At 40.4% G+C, this 15,410-nt stretch overlaps 2 protein-coding genes across 2 annotated transcripts; one reads left to right on the top strand and one right to left on the bottom strand.

The window, feature by feature from the left end:
- Position 1: 1 nt before the first annotated feature.
- Positions 2 to 2,047, bottom strand: LOC106428420. The gene is made up of 4 exons (XM_013869178.2): positions 1,271 to 2,047; positions 855 to 1,118; positions 457 to 762; positions 2 to 379 (listed from the first exon to the last, which is right to left on the bottom strand). The coding sequence occupies exons 1-4, from the start codon at positions 2,045 to 2,047 to the stop codon at positions 2 to 4; spliced, it is 1,725 nt and encodes a 574-aa protein (XP_013724632.2).
- Positions 2,048 to 10,314: 8,267 nt separating this feature from the next.
- Positions 10,315 to 12,274, top strand: LOC106428422 (GDSL esterase/lipase At4g10955-like). The gene is made up of 2 exons (XM_013869179.3): positions 10,315 to 11,292; positions 11,682 to 12,274. Exons 1-2 carry the CDS (start codon positions 10,606 to 10,608, stop codon positions 12,093 to 12,095), a joined length of 1,101 nt encoding a protein of 366 aa, XP_013724633.3. The 5' UTR covers positions 10,315 to 10,605; the 3' UTR covers positions 12,096 to 12,274.
- The last annotated feature ends 3,136 nt before the right edge of the window (positions 12,275 to 15,410 follow it).

The following is a 15,410-nucleotide window of genomic DNA, read 5'->3' as shown; positions in this document are numbered from 1 at the left end:
GCTAACATACGTTTTGCCAAAACGTAACCTGGTCAAGGAAAACCTCGATACCCCTCCTGTGAAAGTAAGAAACGATAGGTAATTTCATGGATTTTTGTGTCTTCACAAAGTCGAAAACATTAGACTCTGTGTAGAGTTTAAACTGAAGAAAAAAAGAGGTTGAAGAAGCTAGCAAAGAACCAGAAGAATTCCTGCAAAAAGATGACCCATTGTCAGTCTTTCTTAGTGGAATTCCAGCTTTCTTCTCAGTCTTTATCACCTCCTTGTTCGTAAGATTTTGTGTGCTACCCATCGTCTTCTTATCTTTTTTCTCCTTCTTCAAAACACAATCAACTGGCAATCCATCTTGTGAATTGATCTTCTTCTGAACAATCCATGACTGAGTAATAGACGGTGATAATTAGTAAAAAAATTTTTTTTATAAAAATAACAAGAACAAATGATAAAGAATCGTACCAAGTCATTGCTACAAGCACCATCATCCTCATCCTCATCCTCATACGCCTTGGAGGTGGCGACATCAGGAGCAATGTTCACATCAGCGTTGTTTTTACTATCATTTATTTGTGCCTCTAATTTTGCAATCTGCTTCCGTAAGTCAGACTCATATACTCGCAGTCGTGCTTCCACCTTAGAGTCAATAGTAGCATCTAATGCTTTAGTAACCTTGTCAGCTACACTACCATCGATGCCTTCTATTTTGGCAGTGAGGATTTTAACCAAGTCAGCTAACCCACTTATGGCGACGTTGTGATCTGCAGCCTTCATATGCATAGACAAAACAAAACCATGTTATTAACAAAATAAAAAAAAACATTTTTCTATTACTAACTACAAGAACATTTTGTACATACCATATCAGATGCTTCACCTCCATCAGCAGGTTCTTTGTCTTTTCTTCGCTTAGTAGAAGGCCTCTGGTTTGGAACAACAGATGCGGCAACACCATTTTTTCTCTTCTGGCATTTGGTAGTGGGCATTGCATCCCAAAACTTCTCATTTAGCTGACCATTAAAGATGTCTTTTATCATGTTATCCAGATCAGTATATATTTTATCATTGTCCCACTTCGGATATATATCCTCCACTGGCTTCATAATCATATGCCTCACACGAACCTGCAAAGTAATATACAAGATTAGTAAGACACAAAATTTAAATGGAAAAAATACTACTTGTGTTTATACCTTTGGATATTTTCTTTTTCTTGGGCACAAAAATCTGAGAAGTTTATACGCGTACGAAATCCCCCCCATGACAGAAGAGGAACATCAGCTCCCTCAATCCTATTCCCATATATATCTCCTAAACCAGGGACACACTCATAAATCCATATTAAGAGTGCATGAACACAGCCGTGAAGCGTGTAACTCTTCTTTGCTTCATATGTGAGTACTTTAATGGACTCGACAAGGCTGCTAAATCCAACACGGCCCCATGGATATCGCTGGAAAGCTGCAGTGTCCATCACCCATTTAGCAAAATGCAAAGGAGTTCTGCTGTTGCTTGAAATGCCAAATATGCCAATGGATAGCAGACACAACAATCCAATCATCACTCGCTTCTCTCGAGGCCAGTTTCTGCAAATCGGGAATATGGCTTGCAACTCTTGCAATGTAGGTCCATCTGATGTCCGAACGTTCATCTCCAGCCAAAACTCTTGATGATCCACATCCCAAACGTCATGCTTGTCGAAAGGATCACAATTCAGACCTGTAATCTCTCCAAACTCATACAAAGAGAAACGCAATGGCATAGAATCATCTATCAAAGACCAAATCTCATGACTGCTCTCGATTGCCAATTGATTGGCAAGGAAATGGTGAACAACTTTCGCAGACCAAATATAATGCAGCTCTTTCAGCTTCACAATAACTCCAATAGCTGATTCCCTCAACTCAGACCAAACATCTTCCCCAAGTTCTTCTCTCACGGTTTGAATGTTGGAGAGATAACAACTATGGTTCATGCTCCTACTCTGAACTGGGGTTTTCCCAACCTCATACAAACGACGACGATACTTTCTCATACCCGAAGAAGAAACCATACCTGAAAAATAAAGCCCTTAACAAGTTACTTTCTTCTCTAGGAACAATCTTCGATCAACAGTCTGTCATAACCAAACTTTAATTACAGAAAAAAAAAGTCTTGAGATTTCAAAGTGAAAGAATGTTGAAATTGGGATTTAGGATTTTCGAAATTAAACATCTCAATCAAATAATATGTTAAAAAAGTGTAATAACTACTGGGAATTGAATTGATTTAGCACTTACAGTTGAAATTGGGATTCATCTCCTACACAAATCAAAGACGATGGCGACTTGAGGAGGAGGTGTCGACGGCGGCTGTGACGGAGAAGTTGTCGACGGCGGCTGTGACAGAGGAGTTGTCGACGGCGGCTGTGACAGAGGAGTTGTCGACGGAGGAGTTCCTGTCGTATGTCGATGTCGTCGTGAGAGAGAGACCCGTCAAAACCAAGGTTTGTTTCTATTTCTTTTTTTGTCGATTTTTTTTTTCAAACTTAACATATATTTTCCAAATTTTTTAATTTATTTATGTGGCAGTTTTGTAGTTAATCAAGTTAGTAATGGACTTTTAGTACTTTTGCTTATACCTCATTTTATTCTAGTAATTAAAATTTAATATGAGTTATTCTAGTAATTTTTAGATGAATGTTAGTTAGTCTAGTTAATTTCTCAAAAAGAAATACCATAGCAATTATTTCAGGAGAGCTATTAACAAAATAGTAATGTTCAAGGCTTGAACCTACAACTTGGAAATTGCTAGAGCACTTCACTAAACAAATTTAGGGGGACTTATTGGAGCTGGAGTTTGGGAAGGTTTTGAGGATTTTAAAATGTAGTGAAATTTAGAGAGTTTTGTTGAATTCGAAGATTTTGATGGAGATTTAAAAGGGGAATTTGATAGGATTTGGTAAGATCTTTCTTAAATATTTTAATAATAATTTTCACCATTAATAAACTAAAACCGTCGTGAAAAAGCATAAAAGCCATTAAGAAAACTAAACTAACACCAATAAAACTATCAAAAGCACCTAATTATTCAACCACAAATTTCATGGCTTACGTACAGAACGTTTGATCCATCTAAAACGTTCCTCCCTAGTCATACTCATGAATCCAGCTTTCATACCAAGCCGATGAACTAAATTCATTGCATCAAAACGTTCATTTCCTTCTAAATCAGGAATTTCTTTAATTACGCCCCATACTTTATTAACTTTTTCCTCAGCTTCTTTCTCTTCGGCTTCCTTTTGCCACCTTTGTTGAATCATACTGACAATCTGATTGGTAGTTCCAGTGATAGCACTTATTTCATCTGAAATTTTCTCCACATTAATTATATACGTCTGTTCTAGCTTTCTTTCTTACTGGGAGCTTTTCGATCGCATTCGAACGTCTCAAAGATGAAGCTTGTTCTTCACCATCATCGTCATCACCATCAGCATCAGCATCATCATCAATTCATCATTCTCATCAACACCATCATTATCTCTTGCTATATAAGTACGAGAATCTGTGGTATCTCCTAACCCCACAATATTATTTCCTTTTGCAATATTTTGTCCATAGACCTTCTCTGGTCTTCAAAATCTTCAAACGTATCATCACGTAAATACGTATCTTTCTTGTGTCCCTGTTATGAATAAAAATGTTGTTATCATACAAAACAAAAATATTTGCATAAACAAATCATGCATCATAACTTTTAACAAATTATCTACCTGAAGGTATTCATTCCATACTTCATTTGGAGCAGTAAATTTCTTCGTGTCCTTATCCCAACCAAATCGTGAACTAAAACGAAGAAGATCTACAAAACCCTTGTGTCTTTTCTTCAGAATCTTTGTTTTGTTTTTGTATTGGGAAAAGGTTTTCTTAGATCGACAAATTTTGTTTAGCTCCGGCAATATTCTTTGTTCCACGGTAAGTTTATTGAATTTACCACTCGCATCAGTCCAATTCTGATTAACGCCATCGACCAACAAGCGCAACAATGTTTTGGTTTCTTCGGGCGACCAAGAAATATATTGATTTTTAATTTTTCCTTCTTGATCTCCCATTTTAGTGCAGGAGATATCTACTCAAATTGTTAAAAGAAACATAAAACATTACAGAAAACCAAGAAGAACAACGCAACCGTATAATTCAAGCAAGTTTTATCACAAAACCATTCATGATTATGTGGAAAAAGCAACATAAACAATAGTAAAGATAAAACTCTAACCTTTTTTTTTCCAAAGAAGCTGCCCACGTCTCCACTTTCTATTGTTCACGTATGATTCTTGGCTTTGATACACATATATATATATATATATATGAATATATTTTAAATTAACTAATGAAAAGATAAACTCAAACAACCCATATCAAAACAAAAATATCATATTTATATATTTCAATGATTATCAATATCAAAGCTAACATATGATTTAAAAAGATATTTTCTAGAAAGAAAATCTCAAACAAACGTAAATAACATAGATATATGTTCCAAGCTATTAATTCTGCTAAACAAGTGAATAGACTTGAAGAAATCCCGACGTAACTAAGTCCATGTTCGTTTGTACATCTAGAAGATGCATCCAGATAGTTCATCTAGAAGTCTTATCCAGATACTCTATCTGGTTGTTGTTCGTTTTTCATTTCGTCCATGCATCCAGATGAATCATATGAATGCAACTATGTTCGTTTACTTTTCATTTTTTTTACTTCCATTTGAATCCAGGTGGACTTGTTAATAAAATGATTAAAATATACATTTTTACGTTTCAGCGGAAAAATAGCATTTTCGGTTTTGGCGGAAAATACGTTTTTGCGGTTTTTGAGAAAAAATGTGTTTTTGGCGAAAAGTGAATTTTTGTGGTTTTGGCGAAAAAATACGTTTTTATGGGTTTGGCGGAAAAATACATTTTTGCGGTTTGGACGGGAAAAGTGTGTTTTGCGGTTTTGGCGGGAAAGTGTTTTTGACGAGAAAAGTTTTTTTTGCGATTTTGGCGGGAAAAGCATTTTTGCGGTTTTGGCGGGAAAATTCATTTTTCCGGTTTTGGCGGGAAAATAGTTTTTTCCGGTTTTGGCAGGAAAATACATTTTTCCGATATTGACGGGAAAATGCGTTTTTCTGATTTTGACGGGAAAATGCGTTTTTCCAGTTTTGGCGAGAAAATGCGTTTTTCTGTTTTGGCGGGAAAATGCGTTTTTCCGGTTTTGGCGGGAAAATTGGGTCTTCCGGTTTTGGCGAGAAAATGCATTTTTCCGGTTTTGGCGAGAAAATGCATTTTCTAGTTTTGGCGGGAAAAGGCGTTTTTCCGGTTTTGGCGGGAAAATTGTGTTTTCCGGTTTTGGTGAGAATACATTTTTCCGGTTTTGGCGGGACACTCAACCTTTATATGACATTCGGAGATCTATCTCCATCTTTATCAGCAGCAAGAGCTATACTCCTTGATGCACCGCCAGTCGTAGAGACTGAACTACTGTTTGTCTCCATCTCTTCTGCCTTCATCATACCCACAAGCTTGTCAAACTTGAGCTCATTCGTGTTTATGGTCATATTCAAGACCGCCTGGTGAGCTCCAAACTTCGTAAGAAGACAACGTAGTAACTTCTTTACCAGCTTCTTCTCCTAGAACTTCTTCCCAAGTATAAATGCTTCATGTGCCATACCACTGAGTTTGGCACTAAAGCTCGCCACAGAATCATTATCAGACCACCTGAGATTCTCAAACTGCGACCCAAGATGATCTAGACGTGTCCTCTTGACACTCTCATCTCCTACAAACGAATTCAGCAGGATCTCCCACGCCTCTTTAGCCGAAGTACTCCCCTGAATCAGCTGGAACTGTTCTGCTTCAACCGCTCTCCAAAAATCACCGACAACGCCTTTGCATTAAACTTAGATGCATTGCGTTCTGCCTCTGACCAATCCTCTTTTGGCTTAGGCTTCTTCCCATCTCTTGTGACTATGGTAGGCTCCTCCTAACCAATCTCCACAGCTGTCCACACACCTTCATTGATTCCTCGAATCATATGCTTCATGCGAGCCTTCCAATGACCATACTGGTCCGCATTCAACATGATCGCCTTCTGCCCAGAAACAATCGTGTCCATCTTCACCTTAAGGATAACACTGATAACTTAGGTGCCCCGCTCTGATACCACTTGTAAGTGCAAGATGTCACTACAATAGTACTGCAGAAGATAACTCAAGAGACAAAACAATACAAGCAAACACTCAAGCTTTATTAGAATCTCCTTTAAACAATCTATTACAAGACCTTGTTTATTCAGCTTTACTCGTCTAGTGTTAACACCCTAACACACGACACTGAAGGATTCCTAAGCAACCCACTTATGTTTCTCTCCCGTCAAGTACTTCAGCCACTACTTCAGTACGACCCAAGAACACTTCCAAGAGCTTATCTCTCTTTATAATATCAGCCTCTGTATCTCTGTCTCTATACAGAAGACCTCATAGCTATCTTATAGTTATTCTCCATGTTCCTGAAACCCTAGTCTCCAAGGCAACATGTATGGACATCTTCCATAACAATAAGTGCAACTTTCCTTTTCTTCGGATGCACTTATTTCTCTTTCTTTAAGTCATAAACTTGCTCCTTAAGTTTATTCCTCTTTCCATATCTCCAAGATACTCTCTTACTCTCCAAGTCTACACGACTCCAGCTCAGCACCTTGACTCCACATGGTCTTCATCACTCAACACGACGTCTGCTTCAACAACTACGTCAGCGACTACCTCAGGGCGGACATCTTACATCTTCAATCTCCCCCTTTTAGCTTTGTGTGCCGATCAAGCACAACAATCTTCTGGTTTAGCAACCACGTTACAACCACGTTCCTCGCCTGGAAATTTCCACACCAATTGTGCTTTTCTCCCCCACGAGATGTGCACTACACCATGCTTTTCACCCCCATGAGATATGCATTCTCTGTACCAGAACATCACCATTCTCCCCCTGCTTGATTGCATACTAAGTTAAAACAGATGCTTAGATGTCAAGTCTTACAGACCCACCCGTCTGTTTCTTCATGTATAATCATGAAACAGCCCCTGCTAGAGCGGAATAACAAGTAATGCATCACGACCTGCCGCACCTGTCGAACTATCCTTCGACCAGCTTCTGTTGAGGACATGGCTTCCTTCATGTGTCGTCTTCTTGACCATGAGCCCTTCCCCATCCACACCGAGTGCCCTCTGCACTCGTTGCTATTGTCTTGGAGTGATTTCACTATCACACCCCTGAAGATCATCTCGCACCACTTCCTGACGCACTTCAATCTCCTTCCCCTTTGTGCCACAAACAACCTCGTGTCCTTGCTCCAAACTTGATTCGTCTTAATCAACCTCAAGATCACTCCTACCAGAGCTGCATACATCTTCTGATGTCTCATCCTTGATCTCATCAAGTAAGCCACTCTTGGCTAAGGACACCTCTTCAACTCTCTTGGGTTTAGTGAACGTCTTGTTCACCTTCTTGGCCATGATCCTGCTCTTCCCACATAACCAACAGTACATCCTATGTTGCTTCTTGCTTGGCCTGACATAGTTGTTGATGCACCGGTCAGTCTCCTTCCTTGTACCAGCTGCACAACCATGCTTCAGAACCTCTTGTCTGACCTTCATGTTGTTGCACTTATGTACTACTTTCGGCTTGTTACTCACAGCTACACGCTGTAGAACTTCCTGCCTTACTCCCCGTCATACGTCCTAACGTACTTCCTGACAAGCTTCTCTGGCTCCACTTTTTGATGTGCTCCCATGCACGAAATGTGATAGCCCCTTCTGTTGTATTTCCTTAGTACTCGCAGCTCCTCGATATCTCAGTCCCCAGTTCACCTTGGCTGGTTGTCCCATCGAGAGTATCTTATCCAAGTTCTTGGATCCACTGTTGAGCATCATGATCTGTTTGCGATTCTCAACCAAATCACGTTCTAGCATCCTTGCTCTCTCTTGTTCACCAGTAGCAACTTCTCTCAGCTTGCTAACCTCTTTCTCCAAAGACTCATTCTTCTCATGTACAGCAGCAAGTTCTTCAGCAAGATCATCATACTGCTCACGGCTCTGCACCAGATCGTGTTGCAACCTCAAATTCTCATTCTTGAGATTCAACCACTTGTTGAGCATCACGTGATAATCCTCAGAGTATGTATCAACGTCTGAATCCGAGGATTCACTGGATTCCTCCTTGCGCGCACCAAATGAAACAAGGTTCTTTATCACCTTTCCATCTTCTTCAGACTCTGAATAATCAGACGACTGCAATGCAACACATTTTTTCTTCTTTGAGTTTGGACATTCACGACGTGTGTGTACAACACCTCTGCACTCAAAACACTTTAAGTTCTCCCCGTTGTGCTACAGGACAATCAGCCTTTATATGACCAACACCTTCACACTCATAGCATCTAAGACGTTCTCTTCTTCTGCTATTGCCACGATCACTTCCTTGGCAACCATACTGATTCCTCCCACCAGAGGAATTCATCATCTTACCCAGATTCCTACCAACATCCCCATGGCATCTTCAACATTCTGAGATCTATCTCCATCTTTATCAGCAACAAGAGCTATACTCCTTGATGCACCGCCTGTCGTAGAGACTGAACTATTGTTTGTCTCCATCTCTTCTGCCTTCAGCATACCCACAAGCTTGTCAAACTTGAGCTCATCCGTGTTTGTGGTCATATTCAAGACCGCCTTGTGAGGTTCAAACTTCGTAGGAAGACAACGTAGTAACTTCTTTACCAGCTTCTTCTCCTTGTATTTCTTCCCAAGTACAAATGCTTCATTCGCCATACCACTGAGTTTGGCACTAAAACTCGCCACAGAATCATTATCAGACCACCTGAGATTCTCAAACTGCGACCCAAGATGATCTAGGCGTGTCCTCTTGACACTCTTATCTCCTACAAACGAATTCAGCAGGATCTCCCACGCCTCTTTAGCCGAAGTACTCCCCTGAATCAGCTGGAACTGTTCTGCTTTAACCGCTCCAAAAATCACCGACAACGCCTTTGCATTAAACTTAGATGCATTGCGTTCTGCCTCTGACCAATCCTCTTTTGGCTTAGGCTTCTTCCCATCTCCTGTGACTATGGTAGGCTCCTCCCAACCAATCTCCACAGCTGTCCACACATCTTCATTGATTCCTCGAATCATCTGCTTCATGCGAGCCTTCCAATGACCATACTGGTCTGCATTCAATATGATCGCCTTCTGCACAGAAACAATCGTGTCCATCTTCACCTTCAGGATAACACCGATAACTTAGATGCGCCGCTCTGATACCACTTGTAAGTGCAAGATGACACTACAATAGTACTGCAGAAGATAACTCAAGAGACAAAACAATACAAGCAAACACTCAAGCTTTATTAGAATCTCCTTTAAACAATCTATTACAAGACCTTGTTTATTCAGCTTTACTCGTCTAGTGTTAACACCCTAACACACGACACTGAAGGATTCTTAAGCTACCCACTTATGTTTCTCTCCCGTCAAGTACTTCAGCCACTACTTCAGTACGACCCAAGAACACTTCCAAGAGCGTATCTCTCTTTATAAGATCAGCCTCTGTGTCTTTGTCTCTATACAGACGACCCCATAGCTATCTTATAGTTATTCTCCATGTTCCCGACACCCTAGTCTCCAAGGCAACATGTATGGATATCTTCCATAACAATAAGTGCAACTTCCTTTTCTTGGAATGCACTTATTCCTCTTTCTTTAAGTCATAAACTTGCTCCTCAAGTTTATTCATCTTTCCATATCTCCAAGATACTCTCTTGCTCTCCAAGTCTACACGACTCCAGCTCAGCACCTTGACTCCAAATGGTCTTCATCACTCAACATGACGTCTGCTTCAACAACTACGTCAGCGACTATTTCAAGGCGGACATCTTACATCTTCATCGTATACATCCATCAAAAATGAATATTGCTTAGCTTTTTCTTTTTAACCGTAGAATACGAAATTATAGGGTTCTGATTCGAACAGAAAGATTCAGATATCTGTAACTCTATGAAGCAAAGCAAATACTAATATGCGGTATCCGTAAAAAACGAAGCAAGTCACAAATACTAATATTTTTAGGAACGAAGATCCGATATGATCCGTTATATGCATATGTATACATATATTTAAGGAATTATATATATAAGTTATACAAATATTTTATTTTATATATGTTTTACAGTATTTTTATTTACTTATATTATTAAATTAGTTATTATAATTTATAAAGTAAATAACATTTTATTTTTGAAATAAAATATTATTATTTTATTTTTGGATTAATTATTTATGATTTTATTTTTTAGGATCAAATTGGATATCTGGTAAAAAAATCTAAAATTTTTCGAATATTCGGGATACCGAATATCCGGATGGGTATAGATCGACTCGACTCGAATACTTGATTATTCGGACGAAACAAATTGGATCATGAATATCTTTAAAAACCAGATATTCGATCGGTGCCCACCCCTACCAAATTACTTAGATGGGTTAAAGAAAACCGTTACGATAGACCATGGTTTTTTACTAAAACCTAATACAATAACTTTATGTGCTTACTTTTTTTTTTCCGGAACAACTTCCTGTGCTTACTAGAATCTAAATCTTACCTTGTTTTTAATAGGTTAAACTCCAACCATCGAACCACAGTGACATCAAGTTTGGTACAGGGAGTCTACTCAATGCAACAGGATAGGATAAAGAAACGGAAAGCACTAGCCAACCCCTGGTGGGAATCCTTTGGTTTCTCTTTAGACAAGTGCTTGATCAACGAAGGTGATAACTCCATATACGGCGCCGTTTTCAAGTATAAAAACGACCAGAATATACCTCATTCGGGAGTGCCTCCGAGTTACGTGATTGCCTTTCGCGGCACGATGCTAAAATTCAAAACTTGGCGTAATGATTTGGAAGAAGACCTTCGATGCTTGTTCAACAACCTTAGTAACGGAACTAGGTTTAAACATGCCATACAAACAATCGGAACTGTGCTCGAGAAACACAGTACCGAGACAATATCTATCTGGCTCACTGGACACTCTCTCGGAGCAGGTATAGCGTTGTTGGCTGGGAAGACCATGACGAAACGTGGATTCCCTCTCGACACTTACGTATTCAGCCCGCCCATCTCGTCTATTCCTCTAGAGAAACTACCTGGTATTGATGTGGTTAAAGACATGTTTCGATTCGCCGAGTGTGTCTTCAAAGTGACCTTAGCCGTGCTCTTTGATCTCCCGGTAAATAGCATAGAGCACCTTCAGTTACTCTATTTTTTATTCCAAAATTAAGTAATTCTATAGTAGAATTGAATCTCATTTCAACTATATTTCTTACTATAATAAAAATTGAATAGTGTATTGTAAATAAAATAAAAAAGATTGGAGAAGAATATAGCAAATTTCATTTTAACATAAAAATAAAGTAAGGTTGGAAATACTTTTAGTATGTAATAACTTGAAAATTTTGCTCTACTAAGGATTACTGGTTTTTCTTTCTCAAAACAATATTGGGAATTAACTTGGTTAAACCATAAACTAATTAAATAAAACCTCCAAATTATATTTTTTGGTGACCTTGTCTTGAGAATTTCCTTTATTTATATTTTATCTTAATTTGACTATTACAGACTCAAGTAGACGATCCAAGAATAGCAGCATGGACACCTTACGTATATGTGAACCCATCAGATATAGTCTGTGCAGAATACATTGGTCTTTTGAAACACAAAAACGTCATGGCTGATTTCGGATTAAGTGAATTTGAGATTCTTGGTGCTGGAATGTCTATCAGGAGTCTAGTTTTCGGAGCAGAAATAGGAGAACCTATTCAACTTCTTTCGTCAGCCGATATGACGGTAAACAAGAATAAACCTATTGTTGAGACAGATAATGTGCTTAAGAAATGGTGGTATAAGTTTAAGAAGGCTCATGCTCTTGCGCAATGGTGGGACCCAAACCCAGCCCTTCGGGCAAATTGGGAAACCCACAGCATTAGACCATCTACACTATGTCTGGACATGGATCCAATATCCTCCTCTTGACCCCTTTTCTAAGGATTTTCCTTGGTATATGTTTGGGAACCATCTATGATCTATCTACTACTTATTCGGTTTCTTCAACTTTTCATTTTGTTTTTGTGTTTCCATGTGTGTTTGAAACGCTTGTTACGTTGTAAAAGCTCTTTGAAATATTTTATGTGTGGGTCAACCTCTTTGAGATATTTGAGAAATGTTTAAAGTTATTATTACACATAAATTATTTAAAAGAACTTTTACACTAGAATATCACTTTTTTTTTTGATCAAACCATTCATTACTAATTCAAATAAAAACAGAGTTTAGCCTCCTACGGCAGATTTAGCTAAGCTATCAAGCTCCATAAGGACCTTCGAATCAGAGTGGACACTCAACGATTTGAATCCCAAGGAGACTGCATCTAAGAGAGCAGCTTTGACCGCCAAGGCTTCAGCCATTAAAGCTGATGCGACTGGAGAGCGGTTTGATGAGTTGGAACTGATGACACGTGCCGTTGAATCCTTGAAGATCCAACCGAAACCACCTTGTTGAGACGAAGCCTGCCAAGCAGCATCCACAAAGCAGCTCACTCCACGTTCAAGGGAGATAGGAGTCGCTAGATGCCGAGCAGGGGTAGTGCGTCGTGGAGGTTTCTTTTTAAGTTCTTGAGCTTCCTGCCATTTCCGAGCTTCGCATGTTGCCCGTGAAACGATTTCCTGCTCATTCAAGACAATGTCCTCAAATACCAGCTTATTACGAGCAGACCAGAGAAACCAGAGCACCCACGGGTACAACGGGCAATGAAGGCCAGTAGGGGGGAGGTTAACTAGTGTTTTAGCATTGGTGAGTAGAGGAGCTGCAAGGGTTAAGTGTGTCAGCGCCTGAGCATTGCTTATTGGAGTTAAATCCCAGACTCGTTGCGCAAAGGAACATCTTGTAAAGATGTGCATATCTGTTTCCGGTTCCCCCCATCTTTTACACGCTGCGTTGACTGCAATCCCATGCTCCTTAAGATTCACCCCCGACGAGAGAGCTTTGTTCGCAATCTTCCAAAGTAGAAACTTCATTTTTGGTGATGTCCGAACTTGCCAGGCACAACTGTTCCAGTTCAGTTCATTAGGAATCGGGAGTTGAGGTTGAGCGAGCATAGCATATCCCGATTTTGTAGAGTACTGTCCCGACTTTGTAAATAGCCACACAAGCTTATCCTGGTCCTGGAAGAAGCTAGGAACAATTTCCAGTATTTGATCCTCATGCTGAGGTAGTAGGGACCTTATTAAGGGTAAGTTCCACTCCTTGGAGTGAGGTAGCAGAAGATCAGAGACTCTCATGTTGCGACTTTCAAAAGGCGCTGGGCCAGTAGGTCGCAATGGTGCAGTAGTTGAGAGCCAAGGGTCCTGCCAAATATTAATCTCTGATACAGACCCAATTGTCCATCCTATGCCTTGTCGAATAACCTCCCGTCCTGCCAATACTCCTCGCCATCCATGAGATGCCGAGCTCGGTGCTTTGACGTCTAGGAACTGGTCAGATTGGCAGTATTTTCCGAGTAGAATCTGAGCTAGGAGATATTACTTTGTACGTATGTATATATACTTCTCCTATGTATAATAAACTGTATTGAGCCTCCAATACTTTATGGTATCAGAGCTTTGATCTGACCTAAACCTTTTTACGTCTTCCCTCTTCTCAAAACTTCATCATGTCGGCTACATCACACTCATCTGAAACCATCACCATCACCAACAACTCAAACACCATCGTCAATGTTAACATGTCCAATGTAACAAAGCTCACAGCCTCGAATTTCCTGATGTGGAGTCGCCAGATCCACACTCTTCTCGATGGATATGATCTCTCTGGTCATATTGATGGTTCGATCGCCATCCCCTCCCCCACAATCACCACAGATGCCGGCATTGCGACGAATCCGGCCTACAACCTATGGAAGCGACAAGATCGCTTGATTTATAGTGCTCTCCTTGGTGCTATAACCACAACGCTGCAGCCGATCCCCTCCTCCACGAACACGGCGGCTGAGATCTGGCGTACTCTATCGGACACATATGCTAAGCCTAGCCGAGGTCATTACAAACAACTCCAGCAACAACTCAAAGCTGCTACGAAGGGTGACAAATCGATCAGTGAGTATGTCCAAGGACTAACAGCCATCTTTGATCAACTTGCTCTCTTGGCGAAAGCAGAGGATCTTGAAGACCAGATTGAAGCAATTCTCGGGGGTCTTCCTGATGATTACAAGACCTTGGTTGATCAGGTCGAAGGTCGTGATTCTGCACCCTCCATCCCGGAGCTCCACGAGAAACTCATTAATTTCGAGACTAAGCTCAAGTCGAAGCAGGCTTCTCTGCTTCCTACACCTGTCTCCGCTCACTACACGAACCCGAGGGGCACTGGCAACAACAACAACAACACTTCTCGACATCAGAACTACAAGCGTGGTGGATACCGTGGTGGTGGACATCAAACTTGGCAGCAGCAACATTTTCAACCCACCTCCAACACAAACACTCCACGGGGCTACCAAGGAAAGTGCCAGATATGTGGTGTTTTTGGCCATAGCGCACGGAGGTGCTCACAACTGCAGACACAAGCGCTGGCGTTATCACAAGGAGGCAGCTCTAACTTGCAGCACTATCAGCCGAGAGCAAACCTCGCCAGCTCTTTCCCCTACAACACAGCTCCTTGGTTGCTTGACAGTGGGGCTACTCATCACCTCACATCTGACTTGAACAACTTGTCGCTGCATCAACCATATCATGGCGGAGATGAAGTCGCTATTGCAGATGGCTCGGGGTTACAGATCACACATATTGGTTCAGCTTCTGTCCCTACTCCATCAAAATCTCTCAAACTTAAATATATTCTTTGTGTACCTGCTGTTGATAAGAACTTGATATCTGTTTACCGGCTTTGCAATGCTAATCAAGTTTCTGTGGAATTCTTTCCGGCTTCTTTTCAGGTGAAGGATCTCAGCACGGGGGTCCAGTTGCTTCAAGGCCGAACGAAGAATGAATTGTATGAGTGGCCTATGTCTGCGTCAACCAAACCCACTGCCCACGCCACTTACCCAGACACAAATGCCACCCTAGCTCAGTGGCATCTTTGCCTCGGACACCCTTCACCATCTATTCTTCATACCATTGTTTCTAAGCTTTCTTTACCATGTTTTTCAAACTCTGTTTCTTTTTCTCCTTGCAATGATTGTCTTCTCAATATAATTCATAAGCTTCCCTTTCAAACAAGTTCAATCAAATCTTCTCAACCTCTTCAATATATATTTTCAGATGTTTGGCAATCCCCTGTTCTTTCCTTAGAAAATTT

Source organism: Brassica napus, chromosome C9, assembly GCF_020379485.1.
Source record: "Brassica napus cultivar Da-Ae chromosome C9, Da-Ae, whole genome shotgun sequence".
Taxonomy (NCBI): Eukaryota; Viridiplantae; Streptophyta; class Magnoliopsida; order Brassicales; family Brassicaceae; genus Brassica; species Brassica napus.
Note: the sequence above shows the minus strand (reverse complement) of the source record. Positions and strands in the feature narration are given on the sequence as shown.